Source organism: Chiloscyllium plagiosum, unplaced genomic scaffold (genome assembly GCF_037043375.1).
Source record: "Chiloscyllium plagiosum isolate Xiang-an unplaced genomic scaffold, Cpla_swu_hap1 HiC_scaffold_32, whole genome shotgun sequence".
NCBI classification, from domain to species: domain Eukaryota; kingdom Metazoa; phylum Chordata; class Chondrichthyes; order Orectolobiformes; family Hemiscylliidae; genus Chiloscyllium; species Chiloscyllium plagiosum.
The window spans coordinates 14,735,736-14,760,289 of NW_028270170.1; the positions used below are offsets into that span (position 1 = coordinate 14,735,736).

A 24,554-nucleotide genomic window follows, 5' to 3' on the forward strand; every position below is an offset into this window, starting at 1 on the left:
ATAGGGATTCAGCCTGTCATGCAGTAGATAGGGAATTAGCACAGTAATGAAGCAGATAGGGAGTTTCCACTTTAATACAGCAGATAGGGATTTAGCACAATAATGCAATAGATATGGAGTTAGCTATGTAATATTGCAGATAGGGAGTTAGCTCCATAATGCAGCAGATAAGGAGTTAGCACTGTAATGCAACAGGTAGGGAGTTAGCTGTGTAATGCAGCAGATAGGGAGTTAGCACTGTAATGCAATAGATAGGGAGTTAGCTGTGTAATGCAGCAGATAGGGAGTTAGCACTGTAATGCAGCAGATCGGGAGTTAGCTGTGTAATGCAGCAGATAGGGAGTTAGCACTGTAATGCAATAGATAGGGAGTTAGCTGTGTAATGCAGCAGATAGGGAGTTAGCACTGTAATGCAATAGATAGGGAGTTAGCTGTGTAATGCAACAGATGGGGAGTTAGCACTGTAATACAGTAGATAGGGAATTAGCACAGTAATGAAGCAGATAAGGTGTTTCCACTTTAATACAGCAGATAGGGATTTAGCACAATAATGCAACACACAGGGAGTTAGCTCTGTAATGCATCAAATAGGAAGTTAGCAATGCAATGCGGCAGATCGGGAGTTAGCACAGTAATGCAGCAGATTGGGAGTTAGCACTGTAATTCAGCAGAAAGGGTGTTAGCTGTGTAATGCAGCAGATAGGGAGTTAGCACTGTAATGCAATAGATAGGGATTTAGCTGTGTAATGCAGCAGATAGGGAGTTAGCTCTGTAATGTAGCAGATAAGGTGTTAGCACAGTAATGCAACAGATAGGCAGTTAGCACAGTAATGCAGCAGATAAGGAGTTAGCTGTGTAATGCAGCAGATAGCGATTCAGCCTGTAATGCAGTAGATAGGGAGTTAGCACAATAATGCAGCACACAAAGAGTTAGCACAGTAGTGCAGTAGATCGGGATTTGGCACAGTAATGCAGCAGATACAGGATTAGCACAGTAATGCAGCAGATAGAGAGTTATCACTGTAATGCAGGAGACCGGGGGTTAGCTCGGTAATGCAGTAGATAGGAAATTAGCTCAGTAATGCAGCAGATAGGGAGTTAGCTGTGTAATGCAGCAGATAGCGATTCAGCCTGTAATGCAGTAGATAGGGAATTAGCACGTAATGAAGCAGATAGGGAGTTAGCACAGTAATGCAGCACACAAAGAGTTAGCACAGTAATGCAGTAGATCGGGAATTGGCACACTAATGCAGCAGATAAAGGGTTAGCACAGTAATGCAGCAGATAGGGAGTTAGCACTGTAATATTGCAGATAGGGAGTTAGCACAATAATGCAGCAGATAAGGAGTTAGCACAGTAATGCAGCAGATAGGGAGTTAGCTGTGTAATGCAGCAGATAGGGAGTTCGCATGGTAATGCAGCAGATAGGGAGTTGTCCTGTAATGCAGCAGATAAGGAGTTAGCACAGTAATGCAGCAGATAGGGAGTTAGCACAGTAATGCAGCAGATACGGAGTTAGTAAAGTAATGCAGCAGATAGGGAGTTAGCTACGTAATGCAGCAGATAAGGAGTTAGCACTGTAATGCTGCAGAAAGGGAGTTAGCACGGTGATGCAATAGATAGGGAGTTAGCTGTGTAATGCAGCAGATAGGGAGTTAGCACTGTAATGCAATAGATAGGGAGTTAGCTGTGTAATGCAGCAGATAGGGAGTTAGCTGTGTAATGCAGCAGATAGGGAGTTAGCACTGTAATGCAGCAGATAGGGAGTTAGCTGTGTAATGCAGCAGATAGGGAGTTAGCACAGTAATGCAATAGATAGGGAGTTAGCTGTGTAATGCAGCAGATAGGGAGTTAGCACTGTAATGCAGCAGATAGGGAGTTAGCTGTGTAATGCAGCAGATAGGGAGTTAGCACTGTAATGCAATAGATAGGGAGTTAGCTGTGTAATGCAACAGATGGGGAGTTAGCACTGTAATGCAGTAGATAGGGAATTAGCACAGTAATGAAGCAGATAAGGAGTTTCCACTTTAATACAGCAGATAGGGATTTAGCACAATAATGCAACACACAGAGAGTTAGCTCTGTAATGCAGCAGATAGGAAGTTAGCAATGCAATGCAATAGATAGGGAGTTAGCTGTGTAATGCAGCAGATAGGGAGTTAGCACTGTAATGCAATAGATAGGGAGTTAGCTGTGTAATGCAGCAGATAGGGAGTTAGCTCTGTAATGCAGCAGATAAGGAGTTAGCACAGTAATGCAACAGATAGTGAGTTAGCACAGTAATGCAGCAGATCGGGAGTTAGCTGTGTAATGCAGCAGATAGCGATTCAGCCTGTAATGCAGTAGATAGGGAGTTAGCACAGTAATGAAGCACACAAAGAGTTAGCACAGTAATGCAGTAGATCGGGATTTGGCACAGTAATGCAGCAGATACAGGATTAGCACAGTAATGCAGCAGATAGAGAGTTAGCACTGTAATGCAGGAGATAGGAAATTAGCTCGGTAATGCAGCAGATAGGGAGATGGCACTGTAATATTGCAGATAGGGAGTTAGCACAATAAAGCAGCAGATAAGGAGTTAGCACTGTAATGCAACAGATAGGGAGTTAGCTGTGTAATGCAGCAGATAGGGAGTTAGCACTGTAATGCAACAGATAGGGAGTTAGCTGTGTAATGCAGCAGATAGGGAGTTAGCACTGTAACGTAGCAGATAGGGAGTTAGCACAGTAATGCAGCAGATAGTGAGTTAGCTGTGTAATGCAGCAGATAGCAATTCAGCCTGTAATGCAGTAGATAGGGAATTAGCACGTAATGAAGCAGATAGGGAGTTAGCACAGTAATGCAGCTCACAAAGCGTTAGCACAGTAATGCAGTAGATCGGGATTTGGCACACTAATGCAGCAGATAAAGGGTTAGCACAGTAATGCAGCAGATAGGGAGTTAGCACTGTAATATTGCAGATAGGGAGTTAGCACAATAATGCAGCAGATAAGGAGTTAGCACTGTAATGCAACAGATAGGGAGTTAGCTGTGTAATGCAGCAGATAGGGAGTTCGCATGGTAATGCAGCAGATAGGGAGTTGGCCTGTAATGGAGCAGATAAGGAGTTAGCACAGTAATGCAGCAGATAGGGAGTTAGCTGTGTAATGCAGCAGATAGGGAGTTAGCACAGTAATGCAGCAGATAAGGAGTTAGTAAAGTAATGCAGCAGATAGGGAGTTAGCATGGTAATGCAGCAGACAGGGAGTTAGCACTGTAATGCAGCAGATAGGGAGTTAGCACTGTAATGCAGCAGATATGGAGTTAGCACAGTAATGCAGCAGATATGGAGTTAGCTGTGCAATGCAGCAGATAGGGAGTTAGCACTGTAATATTCCAGATAGGGAGTTAGCAAAGTAATGCAGCAGATATGGAGTTAGCACAGTAATGCAGCAGATAGGGAGTTAGTACTGTAATGCAGCAGATAGTGAGTTAGCACAGAAATGCAGATAGGGAGTTAGCTGTGTAATGCAGCAGATAGGGAGTTAGCACTGTAATGCAGCAGATAGGGAGTTAGCTGTGTAATGCAGCAGATAGGGAGTTAGCACAGTAATGCAATAGATAGGGAGTTAGCTGTGTAATGCAGCAGATAGGGAGTTAGCACTGTAATGCAATAGATAGGGAGTTAGCTGTGTAATGCAGCAGATAGGGAGTTAGCAGTGTAATGCAGCAGATAGGGAGTTAGCTGTGTAATGCAGCAGATAGGGAGTTAGCACAGTAATGCAATAGATAGGGAGTTAGCTGTGTAATGCAGCAGATAGGGAGTTAGCACTGTAATGCAATAGGTAGAGAGTTAGCTGTGTAATGCAGCAGATAGGGAGTTAGCACTGTAATGCATCAGATAGGGAGTTAGATGTGTAATGCAGCAGATAGGGAGTTAGCACAGTAATGCAATAGATAGGGAGTTAGCTGTGTAATGCAGCAGATAGGGAGTTAGCACTGTAATGCAGCAGATAGGGAGTTAGCACAGTAATGCAACAGATAGGGAGTTAGCACAGTAATGCAGCAGATAGGGAGTTAGCTGTGTAATGCAGCACATAGCGATTCAGCCTGTAATGCAGTAGATAGGGAATTAGCACAGTAATGAAGCAGATAAGGTGTTTCCACTTTAATACAGCAGATAGGGATTTAGCACAATAATGCAACACACAGGGAGTTAGCTCTGTAATGCAGCAGATAGGAAGTTAGCAATGCAATGCGGCAGATCGGGAGTTGGCACAGTAATGCAGCAGATTGGGAGTTAGCACTGTAATTCAGCAGATAGGGAGTTAGCACTGTAATGCAGTAGATAGGGAGTTAACACAGTAATGCAGCAGATAGGGAGTTAGCTGTGTAATGCAGTAGTTAGGGAGTTAGCACTGTAATGCAACAGATAGGGTGTTAGCACAGTGATGCAGCAGATAGGGTGTTAGCACAGTAATGCAGCCGATAGGGAGTTAGCACAGTAATGCAACAGATAGGGAGTTAGCACTGTAATGCAATAAATAGGGAGTTAGCACAGTAATGCAGCAGATAGAGAGTTAGCTCAGTAATTCAACAGATAGGGAGTTAGTACAGTAATGCAGCCGATAGGGAGTTAGCACTGTAATGCAACAGATAGGGAGTTAGCACTGTAATGCAATAAATAGGGAGTTAGCACAGTAATGCAGCAGATAGGGAGTTAGCACAGTAATTCAACAGATAGGGAGTTAGTACAGTAATGCAGCCAATAAGGAGTTAGCACAGTAATGCAACAGATAGGGAGTTAGCACAGTAATGCAGCAGATAGGGAGTTAGCTCCGTATTGCAGCTGATAGGGAGTTAGCACTATAATGCAATAAATAGGGAGTTAGCACAGTAATGCAGCAGATAGGAAGTTAGCACTGTAATGCAGCAGATAGGGAGTTAGCACAGTAATGCAGCAGATAGGGTGTTAGCACAGTCATGCAGCAGATAGGGAGTCAGCACAGTAATGCAGCAGATTGGGAGTTAGCACAGTAATGCAGCAGATAGGGAGTTAGCTCCGTATTGCAGCCGATAGGGAGTTAGCACTATAATGCAATAAACAGGGAGTTAGCACAGTAATGCAGCAGATTGGAAGTTAGCACTTTAAGCAGCAGATAGGGTGTTAGCACTGTAATGCAGCAGATAGGGTGTTAGCACTGTAATGCAGCAGATAGGGAGTTAGCACTGTAATGCAGCAGATAGGGTGTTAGCACAGTAATGCAGCAGATAGGGTGTTAACACTGTAATGCAGCAGATAGGGTGTTAGCACTGTAATGCAGCAGATTGGGTGTTAGCACAGTAATTCAACAGATAGGGAGTTAGTACAGTAATGCAGCCAATAAGGAGTTAGCACAGTAATGCAACAGATAGGGAGTTAGCACAGTAATGCAGCAGATAGGGAGTTAGCTCCGTATTGCAGCCGATAGGGAGTTAGCACTATAATGCAATAAATAGGGAGTTAGCACAGTAATGCAGCAGATAGGAAGTTAGCACTGTAATGCAGCAGATAGGGAGTTAGCACAGTAATGCAGCAGATAGGGTGTTAGCACAGTAATGCAGCAGATAGGGAGTCAGCACAGTAATGCAGCAGATTGGGAGTTAGCACAGTAATGCAGCAGATAGGGAGTTAGCTCCGTATTGCAGCCGATAGGGAGTTAGCACTATAATGCAATAAACAGGGAGTTAGCACGTAATGCAGCAGATAGGAAGTTAGCACTTTAAGCAGCAGATAGGGTGTTAGCACTGTAATGCAGCAGATAGGGTATTCGCACTGTAATGCAGCAGATAGGAAGTTAGCACTGTAATGCAGCAAATAGGGTGTTAGCACAGTAATGCAGCAGATAGGGTGTTAACACTGTAATGCAGCAGATAGGGTGTTAGCACTGTAATGCAGCAGATTGGGTGTTAGCACAGTAATGCAGCAGATAGGGAGTAAGCACAATAATTCAACAGAAAGGGAGTTAGCACAGTAATGCAGTAGATAGGGTGTTAGCACAGTAATGCAGCAGATATGGAGTTAGCACAGTAATGCAGTAAATAGGGTGTTAGCACTGTAATGCAGCAGATAGGGAGTTAGCACTGTAATGCAGCAGATAGGGTGTTAGCACAGTAATGCAGCACATAGGGTGTTAACACTGTAATGCAGCAGATAGGGTGTTAGCACAGTAATGCAGTAGATAGGGAGTTAGCATAGTAATTCAACAGATAGGGAGTTAGTACAGTAATGCAGCCAATAAGGAATTAGCACAGTAATGCAACAGATAGGGAGTTAGCACAGTAATGCAGCAGATAGGGAGTTAGCTCCATATTGCAGCCGATAGGGAGTTAGCACTATAATGCAATAAATACGAAGTTAGCACAGTAATGCAGCAGATAGGAAGTTAGCACTGTAATGCAGCAGATAGGGAGTTAGCACGGTGATGCAATAGATAGGGAGTTAGCTGTGTAATGCAGCAGATAGGGAGTTAGCACTGTAATGCAATAGATAGGGAGTTAGCTGTGTAATGCAGCAGATAGTGAGTTAGCTGTGTAATGCAGCAGATAGGGAGTTAGCACTGTAATGCAGCAGATAGGGAGTTAGCTGTGTAATGCAGCAGATAGGGAGTTAGCACAGTAATGCAATAGATAGGGAGTTAGCTGTGTAATGCAGCAGATAGGGAGTTAGCACTGTAATGCAGCAGATAGGGAGTTAGCTGTGTAATGCAGTAGATAGGGAGTTAGCACTGTAATGCAATAGATAGGGAGTTAGCTGTGTAATGCAACAGATGCGGAGTTAGCACTGTAATGCAGTAGATAGGGAATTAGCACAGTAATGAAGCAGATAAGGAGTTTCCACTTTAATACAGCAGATAGGGATTTAGCACAATAATGCAACACACAGAGAGTTAGCTCTGTAATGCAGCAGATAGGAAGTTAGCAATGCAATGCAGCAGATAGGGAGTTAGCACTGTAATGCAGCAGATAGGGAGTTAGCACTGTAATGCAATAGATAGGGAGTTAGCTGTGTAATGCAGCAGATAGGGAGTTAGCTCTGTAATGCAGCAGATAAGGAGTTAGCACAGTAATGCAACAGATAGTGAGTTAGCACAGTAATGCAGCAGATAGGGAGTTAGCTGTGTAATGCAGCAGATAGCGATTCAGCCTGTAATGCAGTAGATAGGGAGTTAGCACAGTAATGAAGCACACAAAGAGTTAGCACAGTAATGCAGTAGATCGGGATTTGGCACAGTAATGCAGCAGATACAGGATTAGCACAGTAATGCAGCAGATAGAGAGTTAGCACTGTAATGCAGGAGATAGGAAATTAGCTCGGTAATGCAGCAGATAGGGAGATGGCACTGTAATATTGCAGATAGGGAGTTAGCACAATAAAGCAGCAGATAAGGAGTTAGCACTGTAATGCAACAGATAGGGAGTTAGCTGTGTAATGCAGCAGATAGGGAGTTAGCACTGTAATGCAACAGATAGGGAGTTAGCTGTGTAATGCAGCAGATAGGGAGTTAGCACTGTAACGTAGCAGATAGGGAGTTAGCACAGTAATGCAGCAGATAGGGAGTTAGCTGTGTAATGCAGCAGATAGCGATTCAGCCTGTAATGCAGTAGATAGGGAATTAGCACGTAATGAAGCAGATAGGGAGTTAGCACAGTAATGCAGCTCACAAAGCGTTAGCACAGTAATGCAGTAGATCGGGATTTGGCACACTAATGCAGCAGATAAAGGGTTAGCACAGTAATGCAGCAGATAGGGAGTTAGCACTGTAATATTGCAGATAGGGAGTTAGCACAATAATGCAGCAGATAAGGAGTTAGCACTGTAATGCAACAGATAGGGAGTTAGCTGTGTAATGCAGCAGATAGGGAGTTCGCATGGTAATGCAGCAGATAGGGAGTTGGCCTGTAATGGAGCAGATAAGGAGTTAGCACAGTAATGCAGCAGATAGGGAGTTAGCTGTGTAATGCAGCAGATAGGGAGTTAGCACAGTAATGCAGCAGATAAGGAGTTAGTAAAGTAATGCAGCAGATAGGGAGTTAGCATGGTAATGCAGCAGACAGGGAGTTAGCACTGTAATGCAGCAGATAGGGAGTTAGTACTGTAATGCAGCAGATATGGAGTTAGCACTGTAATATTCCAGATAGGGAGTTAGCACAGTAATGCAGCAGATATGGAGTTAGTTCTGTAATGCAGCAGATAGGGAGTTAGCTGTGCAATGCAGCAGATAGGGAGTTAGCACTGTAATATTCCAGATAGGGAGTTAGCAAAGTAATGCAGCAGATATGGAGTTAGCACAGTAATGCAGCAGATAGGGAGTTAGTACTGTAATGCAGCAGATAGTGAGTTAGCACAGAAATGCAGATAGGGAGTTAGCTGTGTAATGCAGCAGATAGGGAGTTAGCACTGTAATGCAGCAGATAGGGAGTTAGCTGTGTAATGCAGCAGATAGGGAGTTAGCACTGTAATGCAATAGATAGGGAGTTAGCTGTGTAATGCAGCAGATAGGGAGTTAGCAGTGTAATGCAGCAGATAGGGAGTTAGCTGTGTAATGCAGCAGATAGGGAGTTAGCACAGTAATGCAATAGATAGGGAGTTAGCTGTGTAATGCAGCAGATAGGGAGTTAGCACTGTAATGCAATAGGTAGAGAGTTAGCTGTGTAATGCAGCAGATAGGGAGTTAGCACTGTAATGCAGCAGATAGGGAGTTAGCTGTGTAATGCAGCAGATAGGGAGTTAGCACAGTAATGCAATAGATAGGGAGTTAGCTGTGTAATGCAGCAGATAGGGAGTTAGCACTGTAATGCAGCAGATAGGGAGTTAGCACAGTAATGCAACAGATAGGGAGTTAGCACAGTAATGCAGCAGATAGGGAGTTAGCTGTGTAATGCAGCACATAGCGATTCAGCCTGTAATGCAGTAGATAGGGAATTAGCACAGTAATGAAGCAGATAAGGTGTTTCCACTTTAATACAGCAGATAGGGATTTAGCACAATAATGCAACACACAGGGAGTTAGCTCTGTAATGCAGCAGATAGGAAGTTAGCAATGCAATGCGGCAGATCGGGAGTTGGCACAGTAATGCAGCAGATTGGGAGTTAGCACTGTAATTCAGCAGATAGGGAGTTAGCACTGGAATGCAGTAGATAGGGAGTTAACACAGTAATGCAGCAGATAGGGAGTTAGCTGTGTAATGCAGTAGTTAGGGAGTTAGCACTGTAATGCAACAGATAGGGTGTTAGCACAGTGATGCAGCAGATAGGGTGTTAGCACAGTAATGCAGCCGATAGGGAGTTAGCACAGTAATGCAACAGATAGGGCGTTAGCACTGTAATGCAATAAATAGGGAGTTAGCACAGTAATGCAGCAGATAGAGAGTTAGCTCAGTAATTCAACAGATAGGGAGTTAGTACAGTAATGCAGCCGATAGGGAGTTAGCACTGTAATGCAACAGATAGGGAGTTAGCACTGTAATGCAATAAATAGGGAGTTAGCACAGTAATGCAGCAGATAGGGAGTTAGCACAGTAATTCAACAGATAGGGAGTTAGTACAGTAATGCAGCCAATAAGGAGTTAGCACAGTAATGCAACAGATAGGGAGTTAGCACAGTAATGCAGCAGATAGGGAGTTAGCTCCGTATTGCAGCCGATAGGGAGTTAGCACTATAATGCAATAAATAGGGAGTTAGCACAGTAATGCAGCAGATAGGAAGTTAGCACTGTAATGCAGCAGATAGGGAGTTAGCACAGTAATGCAGCAGATAGGGTGTTAGCACAGTAATGCAGCAGATAGGGAGTCAGCACAGTAATGCAGCAGATTGGGAGTTAGCACAGTAATGCAGCAGATAGGGAGTTAGCTCCGTATTGCAGCTGATAGGGAGTTAGCACTATAATGCAATAAACAGGGAGTTAGCACAGTAATGCAGCAGATTGGAAGTTAGCACTTTAAGCAGCAGATAGGGTGTTAGCACTGTAATGCGGCAGATAGGGTGTTAGCACTGTAATGCAGCAGATAGGGAGTTAGCACTGTAATGCAGCAGATAGGGTGTTAGCACAGTAATGCAGCAGATAGGGTGTTAACACTGTAATGCAGCAGATAGGGTGTTAGCACTGTAATGCAGCAGATTGGGTGTTAGCACAGTAATGCAACAGATAGGGAGTTAGCACAGTAATGCAGCAGATAGGGAGTTAGCTCCGTATTGCAGCCGATAGGGAGTTAGCACTATAATGCAATAAATAGGGAGTTAGCACAGTAATGCAGCAGATAGGAAGTTAGCACTGTAATGCAGCAGATAGGGAGTTAGCACAGTAATGCAGCAGATAGGGTGTTAGCACAGTAATGCAGCAGATAGGGAGTCAGCACAGTAATGCAGCAGATTGGGAGTTAGCACAGTAATGCAGCAGATAGGGAGTTAGCTCCGTATTGCAGCCGATAGGGAGTTAGCACTATAATGCAATAAACAGGGAGTTAGCACAGTAATGCAGCAGATAGGAAGTTAGCACTTTAAGCAGCAGATAGGGTGTTAGCACTGTAATGCAGCAGATAGGGTGTTAGCACTGTAATGCAGCAGATAGGGAGTTAGCACTGTAATGCAGCAAATAGGGTGTTAGCACAGTAATGCAGCAGATAGGGTGTTAACACTGTAATGCAGCAGATAGGGTGTTAGCACTGTAATGCAGCAGATTGGATGTTAGCACAGTAATGCAGCACATAGGGAGTAAGCACAATAATTCAACAGAAAGGGAGTTAGCACAGTAATGCAGTAGATAGGGTGTTAGCACAGTAATGCAGCAGATATGGAGTTAGCACAGTAATGCAGTAAATAGGGTGTTAGCACTGTAATGCAGCAGATAGGGTGTTAGCACTGTAATGCAGCAGATAGGGAGTTAGCACTGTAATGCAGCAGATAGGGTGTTAGCACAGTAATGCAGCAGATAGGGTGTTAACACTGTAATGCAGCAGATAGGGTATTAGCACAGTAATGCAGCAGATAGGGAGTTAGCACAGTAATTCAACAGATAGGGAGTTAGTACAGTAATGCAGCCAATAAGGAGTTAGCACAGTAATGCAACAGATAGGGAGTTAGCACAGTAATGCAGCAGATAGGGAGTTAGCTCCGTATTGCAGCCGATAGGGAGTTAGCACTATAATGCAATAAATAGGAAGTTAGCACAGTAATGCAGCAGATAGGAAGTTAGCACTGTAATGCAGCAGATAGGGAGTTAGCACAGTAATGCAGCAGATAGGGTGTCAGCACAGTAATGCAGCAGATTGGGAGTTAGCACAGTAATGCAGCAGATAGGGAGTTAGCTCCGTATTGCAGCCGATAGGGAGTTAGCACTATAATGCAATAAACAGGGAGTTAGCACAGTAATGCAGCAGATAGGAAGTTAGCACTTTAAGCAGCAGATAGGGTGTTAGCACTGTAATGCAGCAGATAGGGTGTTAGCACTGTAATGCAGCAGATAGGGAGTTAGCACTGTAATGCAGCAAATAGGGTGTTAGCACAGTAATGCAGCAGATAGGGTGTTAACACTGTAATGCAGCAGATAGGGTGTTAGCACTGTAATGCAGCAGATTGGGTGTTAGCACAGTAATGCAGCACATAGGGAGTAAGCACAATAATTCAACAGAAAGGGAGTTAGCACAGTAATGCAGTAGATAGGGTGTTAGCACAGTAATGCAGCAGATATGGAGTTAGCACAGTAATGCAGTAAATAGGGTGTTAGCACTGTAATGCAGCAGATAGGGTGTTAGCACTGTAATGCAGCAGATAGGGAGTTAGCACTGTAATGCAGCAGATAGGGTGTTAGCACAGTAATGCAGCAGATAGGGTGTTAACACTGTAATGCAGCAGATAGGGTATTAGCACAGTAATGCAGCAGATAGGGAGTTAGCACAGTAATTCAACAGATAGGGAGTTAGTACAGTAATGCAGCCAATAAGGAGTTAGCACAGTAATGCAACAGATAGGGAGTTAGCACAGTAATGCAGCAGATAGGGAGTTAGCTCCGTATTGCAGCCGATAGGGAGTTAGCACTATAATGCAATAAATAGGAAGTTAGCACAGTAATGCAGCAGATAGGAAGTTAGCACTGTAATGCAGCAGATAGGGAGTTAGCACAGTAATGCAGCAGATAGGGTGTCAGCACAGTAATGCAGCAGATAGGGAGTCAGCACAGTAATGCAGCAGATTGGGAGTTAGCACAGTAATGCAGCAGATAGGGAGTTAGCTCCGTATTGCAGCCGATAGGGAGTTAGCACTATAATGCAATAAATACGAAGTTAGCACAGTAATGCAGCAGATAGGAAGTTAGCACTGTAATGCAGCAGATAGGGAGTTAGCACGGTGATGCAATAGATAGGGAGTTAGCTGTGTAATGCAGCAGATAGGGAGTTAGCACTGTAATGCAATAGATAGGGAGTTAGCTGTGTAATGCAGCAGATAGTGAGTTAGCTGTGTAATGCAGCAGATAGGGAGTTAGCACTGTAATGCAGCAGATAGGGAGTTAGCTGTGTAATGCAGCAGATAGGGAGTTAGCACAGTAATGCAATAGATAGGGAGTTAGCTGTGTAATGCAGCAGATAGGGAGTTAGCACTGTAATGCAGCAGATAGGGAGTTAGCTGTGTAATGCAGTAGATAGGGAGTTAGCACTGTAATGCAATAGATAGGGAGTTAGCTGTGTAATGCAACAGATGCGGAGTTAGCACTGTAATGCAGTAGATAGGGAATTAGCACAGTAATGAAGCAGATAAGGAGTTTCCACTTTAATACAGCAGATAGGGATTTAGCACAATAATGCAACACACAGAGAGTTAGCTCTGTAATGCAGCAGATAGGAAGTTAGCAATGCAATGCAGCAGATAGGGAGTTAGCACTGTAATGCAGCAGATAGGGAGTTAGCACTGTAATGCAATAGATAGGGAGTTAGCTGTGTAATGCAGCAGATAGGGAGTTAGCTCTGTAATGCAGCAGATAAGGAGTTAGCACAGTAATGCAACAGATAGTGAGTTAGCACAGTAATGCAGCAGATAGGGAGTTAGCTGTGTAATGCAGCAGATAGCGATTCAGCCTGTAATGCAGTAGATAGGGAGTTAGCACAGTAATGAAGCACACAAAGAGTTAGCACAGTAATGCAGTAGATCGGGATTTGGCACAGTAATGCAGCAGATACAGGATTAGCACAGTAATGCAGCAGATAGAGAGTTAGCACTGTAATGCAGGAGATAGGAAATTAGCTCGGTAATGCAGCAGATAGGGAGATGGCACTGTAATATTGCAGATAGGGAGTTAGCACAATAAAGCAGCAGATAAGGAGTTAGCACTGTAATGCAACAGATAGGGAGTTAGCTGTGTAATGCAGCAGATAGGGAGTTAGCACTGTAATGCAACAGATAGGGAGTTAGCTGTGTAATGCAGCAGATAGGGAGTTAGCACTGTAACGTAGCAGATAGGGAGTTAGCACAGTAATGCAGCAGATAGGGAGTTAGCTGTGTAATGCAGCAGATAGCGATTCAGCCTGTAATGCAGTAGATAGGGAATTAGCACGTAATGAAGCAGATAGGGAGTTAGCACAGTAATGCAGCTCACAAAGCGTTAGCACAGTAATGCAGTAGATCGGGATTTGGCACACTAATGCAGCAGATAAAGGGTTAGCACAGTAATGCAGCAGATAGGGAGTTAGCACTGTAATATTGCAGATAGGGAGTTAGCACAATAATGCAGCAGATAAGGAGTTAGCACTGTAATGCAACAGATAGGGAGTTAGCTGTGTAATGCAGCAGATAGGGAGTTCGCATGGTAATGCAGCAGATAGGGAGTTGGCCTGTAATGGAGCAGATAAGGAGTTAGCACAGTAATGCAGCAGATAGGGAGTTAGCTGTGTAATGCAGCAGATAGGGAGTTAGCACAGTAATGCAGCAGATAAGGAGTTAGTAAAGTAATGCAGCAGATAGGGAGTTAGCATGGTAATGCAGCAGACAGGGAGTTAGCACTGTAATGCAGCAGATAGGGAGTTAGTACTGTAATGCAGCAGATATGGAGTTAGCACTGTAATATTCCAGATAGGGAGTTAGCACAGTAATGCAGCAGATATGGAGTTAGTTCTGTAATGCAGCAGATAGGGAGTTAGCTGTGCAATGCAGCAGATAGGGAGTTAGCACTGTAATATTCCAGATAGGGAGTTAGCAAAGTAATGCAGCAGATATGGAGTTAGCACAGTAATGCAGCAGATAGGGAGTTAGTACTGTAATGCAGCAGATAGTGAGTTAGCACAGAAATGCAGATAGGGAGTTAGCTGTGTAATGCAGCAGATAGGGAGTTAGCACTGTAATGCAGCAGATAGGGAGTTAGCTGTGTAATGCAGCAGATAGGGAGTTAGCACTGTAATGCAATAGATAGGGAGTTAGCTGTGTAATGCAGCAGATAGGGAGTTAGCAGTGTAATGCAGCAGATAGGGAGTTAGCTGTGTAATGCAGCAGATAGGGAGTTAGCACAGTAATGCAATAGATAGGGAGTTAGCTGTGTAATGCAGCAGATAGGGAGTTAGCACTGTAATGCAATAGGTAGAGAGTTAGCTGTGTAATGCAGCAGATAGGGAGTTAGCACTGTAATGCAGCAGATAGGGAGTTAGCTGTGTAATGCAGCAGATAGGGAGTTAGCACAGTAATGCAATAGATAGGGAGTTAGCTGTGTAATGCAGCAGATAGGGAGTTAGCACTGTAATGCAGCAGATAGGGAGTTAGCACAGTAATGCAACAGATAGGGAGTTAGCACAGTAATGCAGCAGATAGGGAGTTAGCTGTGTAATGCAGCACATAGCGATTCAGCCTGTAATGCAGTAGATAGGGAATTAGCACAGTAATGAAGCAGATAAGGTGTTTCCACTTTAATACAGCAGATAGGGATTTAGCACAATAATGCAACACACAGGGAGTTAGCTCTGTAATGCAGCAGATAGGAAGTTAGCAATGCAATGCGGCAGATCGGGAGTTGGCACAGTAATGCAGCAGATTGGGAGTTAGCACTGTAATTCAGCAGATAGGGAGTTAGCACTGGAATGCAGTAGATAGGGAGTTAACACAGTAATGCAGCAGATAGGGAGTTAGCTGTGTAATGCAGTAGTTAGGGAGTTAGCACTGTAATGCAACAGATAGGGTGTTAGCACAGTGATGCAGCAGATAGGGTGTTAGCACAGTAATGCAGCCGATAGGGAGTTAGCACAGTAATGCAACAGATAGGGCGTTAGCACTGTAATGCAATAAATAGGGAGTTAGCACAGTAATGCAGCAGATAGAGAGTTAGCTCAGTAATTCAACAGATAGGGAGTTAGTACAGTAATGCAGCCGATAGGGAGTTAGCACTGTAATGCAACAGATAGGGAGTTAGCACTGTAATGCAATAAATAGGGAGTTAGCACAGTAATGCAGCAGATAGGGAGTTAGCACAGTAATTCAACAGATAGGGAGTTAGTACAGTAATGCAGCCAATAAGGAGTTAGCACAGTAATGCAACAGATAGGGAGTTAGCACAGTAATGCAGCAGATAGGGAGTTAGCTCCGTATTGCAGCCGATAGGGAGTTAGCACTATAATGCAATAAATAGGGAGTTAGCACAGTAATGCAGCAGATAGGAAGTTAGCACTGTAATGCAGCAGATAGGGAGTTAGCACAGTAATGCAGCAGATAGGGTGTTAGCACAGTAATGCAGCAGATAGGGAGTCAGCACAGTAATGCAGCAGATTGGGAGTTAGCACAGTAATGCAGCAGATAGGGAGTTAGCTCCGTATTGCAGCTGATAGGGAGTTAGCACTATAATGCAATAAACAGGGAGTTAGCACAGTAATGCAGCAGATTGGAAGTTAGCACTTTAAGCAGCAGATAGGGTGTTAGCACTGTAATGCGGCAGATAGGGTGTTAGCACTGTAATGCAGCAGATAGGGAGTTAGCACTGTAATGCAGCAGATAGGGTGTTAGCACAGTAATGCAGCAGATAGGGTGTTAACACTGTAATGCAGCAGATAGGGTGTTAGCACTGTAATGCAGCAGATTGGGTGTTAGCACAGTAATGCAACAGATAGGGAGTTAGCACAGTAATGCAGCAGATAGGGAGTTAGCTCCGTATTGCAGCCGATAGGGAGTTAGCACTATAATGCAATAAATAGGGAGTTAGCACAGTAATGCAGCAGATAGGAAGTTAGCACTGTAATGCAGCAGATAGGGAGTTAGCACAGTAATGCAGCAGATAGGGTGTTAGCACAGTAATGCAGCAGATAGGGAGTCAGCACAGTAATGCAGCAGATTGGGAGTTAGCACAGTAATGCAGCAGATAGGGAGTTAGCTCCGTATTGCAGCCGATAGGGAGTTAGCACTATAATGCAATAAACAGGGAGTTAGCACAGTAATGCAGCAGATAGGAAGTTAGCACTTTAAGCAGCAGATAGGGTGTTAGCACTGTAATGCAGCAGATAGGGTGTTAGCACTGTAATGCAGCAGATAGGGAGTTAGCACTGTAATGCAGCAAATAGGGTGTTAGCACAGTAATGCAGCAGATAGGGTGTTAACACTGTAATGCAGCAGATAGGGTGTTAGCACTGTAATGCAGCAGATTGGATGTTAGCACAGTAATGCAGCACATAGGGAGTAAGCACAATAATTCAACAGAAAGGGAGTTAGCACAGTAATGCAGTAGATAGGGTGTTAGCACAGTAATGCAGCAGATATGGAGTTAGCACAGTAATGCAGTAAATAGGGTGTTAGCACTGTAATGCAGCAGATAGGGTGTTAGCACTGTAATGCAGCAGATAGGGAGTTAGCACTGTAATGCAGCAGATAGGGTGTTAGCACAGTAATGCAGCAGATAGGGTGTTAACACTGTAATGCAGCAGATAGGGTATTAGCACAGTAATGCAGCAGATAGGGAGTTAGCACAGTAATTCAACAGATAGGGAGTTAGTACAGTAATGCAGCCAATAAGGAGTTAGCACAGTAATGCAACAGATAGGGAGTTAGCACAGTAATGCAGCAGATAGGGAGTTAGCTCCGTATTGCAGCCGATAGGGAGTTAGCACTATAATGCAATAAATAGGAAGTTAGCACAGTAATGCAGCAGATAGGAAGTTAGCACTGTAATGCAGCAGATAGGGAGTTAGCACAGTAATGCAGCAGATAGGGTGTCAGCACAGTAATGCAGCAGATTGGGAGTTAGCACAGTAATGCAGCAGATAGGGAGTTAGCTCCGTATTGCAGCCGATAGGGAGTTAGCACTATAATGCAATAAACAGGGAGTTAGCACAGTAATGCAGCAGATAGGAAGTTAGCACTTTAAGCAGCAGATAGGGTGTTAGCACTGTAATGCAGCAGATAGGGTGTTAGCACTGTAATGCAGCAGATAGGGAGTTAGCACTGTAATGCAGCAAATAGGGTGTTAGCACAGTAATGCAGCAGATAGGGTGTTAACACTGTAATGCAGCAGATAGGGTGTTAGCACTGTAATGCAGCAGATTGGGTGTTAGCACAGTAATGCAGCACATAGGGAGTAAGCACAATAATTCAACAGAAAGGGAGTTAGCACAGTAATGCAGTAGATAGGGTGTTAGCACAGTAATGCAGCAGATATGGAGTTAGCACAGTAATGCAGTAAATAGGGTGTTAGCACTGTAATGCAGCAGATAGGGTGTTAGCACTGTAATGCAGCAGATAGGGAGTTAGCACTGTAATGCAGCAGATAGGGTGTTAGCACAGTAATGCAGCAGATAGGGTGTTAACACTGTAATGCAGCAGATAGGGTATTAGCACAGTAATGCAGCAGATAGGGAGTTAGCACAGTAATTCAACAGATAGGGAGTTAGTACAGTAATGCAGCCAATAAGGAGTTAGCACAGTAATGCAACAGATAGGGAGTTAGCACAGTAATGCAGCAGATAGGGAGTTAGCTCCGTATTGCAGCCGATAGGGAGTTAGCACTATAATGCAATAAATAGGAAGTTAGCACAGTAATGCAGCAGATAGGAAGTTAGCACTGTAATGCAGCAGATAGGGAGTTAGCACAGTAATGCAGCAGATAGGGTGTCAGCACAGTAATGCAGCAGATAGGGAGTCAGCACAGTAATGCAGCAGATTGGGAGTTAGCACAGTAATGCAGCAGATAGGGAGTTAGCTCCGTATTGCAGCCGATAGGGAGTTAGCACTATAATGCAATAAACAGGGAGTTAGCACAGTAATGCAGCAGATAGGAAGTTAGCACTTTAAGCAGCAGATAGGGTGTTAGCACTGTAATGCAGCAGATAGGGAGTTAGCACTGTAATGCAGCAGATAGGGTGTTAGCACAGTAATGCAGCAGATAGGGTGTTAACACTGTAATGCAGCAGATAGGGTGTTAGCACTGTAATGCAGCAGATTGGGTGTTAGCACAGTAATGCAGCAGATAGGGAGTAAGCACAATAATTCAACAGAAAGGGAGTTAGCACAGTAATGCAGTAGATAGGGTGTTAGCACAGTAATGCAGCAGATATGGAGTTAGCACAGTAATGCAGTAGATAGGGTGTTAGCACTGTAATGCAGCAGATAGGGTATTAGCACAGTAATGCAGCAGATAGGGTGTTAGCACTGTAATGCAGCAGATTATGAGTCAGCACAGTAATGCAGCAAATAGGGTGTTAGCACTGTAATGCAGCAGATAGGGTGTTAGCACAGTAATGCAGCAGATAGGGTGTTAGCACAGTAATGCAGCAGATTGGGAGTCAGCACAGTAATGCAGCAGATAGGGTGTTAGCACAGTAATGCAGCAGATAGGGAGTTAGCACAGTAATGCAGCAGATAGGGTGTTAGCACTGTAATGCAGCAGATTATGAGTCAGCACAGTAATGCAGCAGATAGGGTGTTAGCACTGTAATGCAGCAGATTATGAGTCAGCACAGTAATGCAGCAAATAGGGTGTTAGCACTGTAATGCAGCAGATAGGGTGTTAGCACAGTAATGCAGCAGATAGGGTGTTAGCACTGTAATGCAGCAGATTATGAGTCAGCACAGTAATGCAGCAGATAGGGAGTTAGCACAGTAATGCAGCAGATAGGGTGTTAGCACTGTAATGCAGCAGATTATGAGTCAGCACAGTAATGCAGCAGATAGGGAGTTAGCACTGTAATGCAGCAGATAGGGAGTTAGCACTGTAATGCAGCAGACAGGGTGTTAGCACTACAATATCTGAGGAGTCTTGCATGGAACTGAACATTATGCAATCATCAGCAAACATCTCACTTCTGACATTATGATCGAATGCTGGTTATTGATGAAGCAACTGAAGATGATAATGCCCCGGACACTCTCATGTGATCCTGTTTCAGAAATGTCCTGGAACTGATTGACCTCCAACAATCATATCTGTCTTTCATTGCACTGGGAATGACTCTAACCAGGAATGAGGCTTGCTCTGATTTCCATCGACTCCCGTTTTGCCTGGGTTCCTCGATACTACACTCAGACAAACCCTGCCTTCGTGTGAAAAGTGATCACTCTCAACTCTGTGCAGAATTGGGGTTTTTTGCACCTGTATTGTCTGTGATTGGAATGAGGCGAGGAGCCGAATCCGCCTGTTTGAACGCAGTCTGAGTGTCACTGAGCATGTTATTGCTGTTCTCCTGCTGCTCGGAGCACCGTCAACCCCTCTTTCCATCACTTTGCAGATGTCGAAGGGATGATAATTCGTTGGATTGGATTTGACCTTTCTGTGGGCAAGAGACTTCTGGGCATTTTCCCAAATTTCTGCTTCAGTGCCAGTGTTGGCTGTCCTGGTTCAGCTAATTCTGGAGCACAAATCCAATGCCATTACCATGTTGTCAGGACCCATAACCATTCGCAATCTCCAGTGTCTTTTGTGATAAAATGGGGAGTGAATCAAATTGCCTCAAGATTGGTAGCCATGATGCTGGGAACCTCTGGAGGAGGCCAAGATGGATCATTTGCTCAACATTTGAAGTTAGATAATTCAGCCTTATCTTTTGTGCTGATGTGGTACACTCCCCATCATTGAGGATGGAGATCTTTGTGGAGCCTCCTCTTCCTCCCACAATGACTTGTTTAATTGTTCTCCATCATTCACATAGCTGGACGTGACAGAAGCTAAACCCTTGCTACCCCGAGTGCTGCCTCCAACTGGTGTTCAACATGCAGGAGGATGGATTTATAGTGTGCATGGCGCACTTTGTCAGGTTTCCTTTCTCATGTTTGACCTGATGCCATGAGACTTCATGGGATCCAGAGCTGATTCGTATGGATTCCCAAGGCAACTCCCTCCTTATTGTATACCACTGTGCCACCACGTCTGGTGGGTCTACCCTGCTAGTGGGACAGGGACACACCCAGGGATGGTGATGGTGCTGCCCTGCAACATTGCTTGTAAAGCATGATTCTGAAAGTATGACCAATCTCTGGGACAGCTCTCCCAATTTTGGGACAAACTCCCAAAGGTTAATAAGGAAGATGTTCCGTGATTAGCAGATAAAAGGTCACTGGACTCGAAATGTTATAACTCCGCTTCTCTCTCTACTGATGCTGTCAGACCTGCAGAGTTTCTCCAGCACTTCCTGTTAGTGTGTGACACGGCTGAGTTTTGCCATCGTTGAGCCCAGTGTCAAGGTTGTTGCCAGGTGCTCTGTCTGGTTTTCTTTGTTCAGTGTTTGTAGCGGTTTGATAGAGCTGACCATCTCACCAGGCCATTACAGAAAACAGAGAAAAGTCACCCACATTGCTGTGTGGTCAGCAGCCATCTGTAAGGATGTCAGATTTCCTTGCGCAAAGGGCATTAGCAAACCAGAAAGATGTTTATGAAAACCAACTATGAACACATGTCTGCTATTAAACAGATTTTTAATTCCAGATTTTAGCGAATTCAAATTTCACAATCTGCCGAGGTAGGATTTGAAATCATGACATCAAATCACTGGTGTGGACTTCTGAATTACTGGGGACATTACCACCACACCACCTCCTCCCCATATGAGAAACAAAACAATAGTCATTTCATGAAAATATAGATTAGATTCCCTTCAGTGTGGAAACAGGCCCTTCAGCCCAACAAGTCCACACTGACCCTCTGAAGAGCAACCCACCCCCCTACACTATGGGCAATTTAGCATGGCCAATTCACCTGACCTGCACATCTTTGGACTGTGGGAGGAAACCAGAGCACCTGAAGAAAACCCACACAGACAGGAGGAGAATGTGCCAACTCCACACAGACAATTGCCTGAGGGGGGGATTGAACCCAGGTCTCCGGCGCTGTGAGGCAGCAGTACTCACCACTGTGCCACCGTGCTGCCCATTTGCATTTTCAAATTTCGGAAGCAGCCTCAAACTAAGGGAAAGAAAGTGTAAATATCTCAAAGACTAAAAGTCGAATGTAGCTGAAGGCTTATTCAATACTTGGATGACATTTCCATGGAGTCTGAAATGCTGATGTTACAAACTTCCATTTCTGGAATGTAATTCTGTTTGAACCATTTTGGTGCTGGGAGAAACAGGAAGAGCAAAGAGGTTTTTTTTAAACCATTATGACATATAATAATATCCTTTTTTTTCCAGAGTGAAGCAGTTCCTGGAAGTCCTGGCATTCCTGGGAATCCTGGTTTAGATGGACCCCCGGGGCCGAGAGTAAGTTTTGAGTCTAATATTTGTAATAAGAAGCAAGTTGTGTTCATATAGAGCATTATTAGGTTTCTCAGGAAGTCCCAAAGTGCTTCCCACACACTGAGTTGTTTCTGAATTGCAAACTGCAGGCAAAAATGGCAGCCATTTGTGCTCAGTCTGATCCCACAGGCAGGGATGAGTTGAATGTGCAGTGAATCTCTTTTGGCAGTGTGGGGGAATAGAGGAATGAATGATAGCCAAAACACCGGAAGATGTCCCTGCTCTTTCTCCACCCTGTGCTTCGAGGTCCTTCACAATCAGTAGATCCTTTGCTGGCCAGCTTGCTCCCTGATGTAAAACCCCAATCAAGCCCTGAAGTGTCATTGTGTCTACACTGGCTTTTTGAGTGCTTTGATTTTGTGCCAGTCTCCTGCTTTTTCGCCATACCCTTGCAAGTTGTTTCTATTTAACTAATCATCCAATGGCCTCTTGAATGTATCAACTGAACCTGCCTCCACTTCCAGCCAGTGCATTCTAGACCCAAACCACTTGCTGTACGCAAAAAATTTCTCCCACATCACGTTTGCATCTTTTGCAAATCACTGTGAATCTGTATCCTCTCATTCTCCATCCATGAGCAAGCAGGATCAGTTTCTCCCTGTCTACTCAGTCCCAGCCCCTCATGATTCTGAAAACTTCAATTAAATGTCCCCTCAGCTTTCTCCTCTCCAAGCAACTCAGAGCCAACTTTTTAAATCTATCATCGCTGAAATTTCTCATCCCTGCTGCCCCATTCTTGTAAACTTAATTTGCACTGTCTCCAACCCATTCACATTGTTCTAAACATATGGCACCCAGGTCTATACACATCTAGAATCATGGAGATGTACAGCACAGAAACAGACTCTTCAGTCCAACTCGGCCATGCTGACCAGATATCCTAAATCAATCTTGTCCCATTTACCAGCACTTGGCCTATATCCCTCTAAACCCTTCCTATTCATATACCCATCCAGTTGCCTCTTAAATGCTGTAATTGTCCTTGCCTCCTCCACTTCCTCTGGCAGCTCATTCCCCACATGCACCACTCTCTGTGTGAAAAATATGTCCCTTAGGTCTCTTTTAAATTTTTCCCCTCTCACCCTAAACCTATGTCCTCTAGTTCTGGACTCCCCCACTCCAGGAGTGTATCCATGCCCCTCATGATTTTATAAACCCCTTACCAACCTTGGCAACATCCTTTTAAATATTTTCTGAACCCTTTGAAGTTTCACAACACCCTTCTGATAGGAGGAAGAGCAGAATTGCACACGATATTCCAAAAGTGGCCGAACCAACGTCCTGTACAGCCGCAACATGACCTCTCAACTTCTATACTCAATACTCTGACCAATAAAAGAAAGCATACCAAACGCCTTTTTCACTATCCTATCTACCTGCGACTCCACTTTCAAGGAGCTATGACCCTGCACTCCAAGATCCCTTTGGTCAGCAACACTCCCCAGGACCTGCCCTGATTTGCCTTTCTAAAATGCAGTATCTCACATTTATCTAAATTAAACTCCATCTGCCACTCCTCAGCCCATTGGCCCATCTGATCAAGATCCTGTTATACTCTGAGGTAACCTTCCTTGCTGTCCACTATACCTCCAATTTTGGTGTCAACTGCAAACTTACTAACTATACCTCCTAGCCTCTACAAGTTGGAGTGTGAGTAACATTGGCCACAAACTGTTTTGATTAAAATTTATCTTCAGCCTTGATTTTATACAAAACGTAACAAACAATTTCTCAACAAGTCTGACCTGTCGTACAGTGAACCACATTTCAGGACATTTTGACTTGTGAACAGTACACTTGGAAACTGTCACCTTTGTTGCCCAATGGTGCCATCTACTGGTTTTGGTCAAAGTCTAATCCAATAGAAAGTGCCCTGTTTAAATCTCAAGGTCCTGAAATTGCATATGCAACATTATCTCCTGATGATTAATGTATCTAAAATTCCCCTATTTGCTGTTTTAGCACCAACATTAACTGCAGCTCCTTCTCTGTCCCTTGACTTCAAACACAGCCCTGGTATAATCTCCCTCCGTGTGCTGTAATTAATCCCTCTTCTCCTATTCCAGGGTTTACCGGGTGAGACTGGTTTACCAGGACTTTCAGGACCACGTGGACCAGCAGGGCCTCCGGTCAGTGTCACATGCTATAAGATTGAAGTGATGTAGATGTTGATGTGTAGACGATGTTTTTTCATCTCTGACCTCAGTGCAGAAATCAATAAAATTCACCAAAATCACTCCTGAATCCCAGTCACAAATTCCAATGCAGCATCATGCAAATCAGTACAAGTGTTCACACACACACATCTCACACACACCTCAAACACACCACACACACCTCACAGACACCCACATGCACACATCTCACACGCACCATACACACATCTCAAACACAACACACATACATCATTCTCACACACACCTCAAACACACACACACACACCTCACATACACCTTAAAAACACCACACACATCATTCTCACACACACCTCAAACACACACACACACCTCACATACACCTTAAAAACACCACACACATCATTCTCACACACACCATACACACATCTCAAACACACCACACATACATCATTCTCACACACACCTCAAACACACACATTTCACGCACACCTCAAAAACACTCACACACACACACACACACATACACACACACATCAATCTCACACACATCTCAAACACACCACACACACCATTCTCATACACACCTCAAACACACACACACATCTCACACACACCTCAAAAACAACACACATACACACCTCATGCACTTAAACCCTCAGATTAGCCCACCATCAGTCATCTCTTTCTCTCTCTAAAGAAAACAGCCTCATAGTCT

The 24,554-nt window shown here is 44.1% G+C and overlaps 1 protein-coding gene across 1 annotated transcript in view; it reads left to right on the forward strand.

Moving 5' to 3' along the window:
- LOC122539835 (uncharacterized) overlaps nt 1-24,554 on the forward strand; it is a 141,513-nt gene that overhangs the window by 69,094 nt on the left and 47,865 nt on the right. Inside the window, exons 9-10 of the mRNA XM_043674932.2 lie at nt 21,597-21,665; nt 23,768-23,830. Of these exons, the coding sequence (XP_043530867.2) occupies nt 21,597-21,665; nt 23,768-23,830 (132 nt within the window). The remainder of the gene's footprint in view (nt 1-21,596; nt 21,666-23,767; nt 23,831-24,554) is intronic.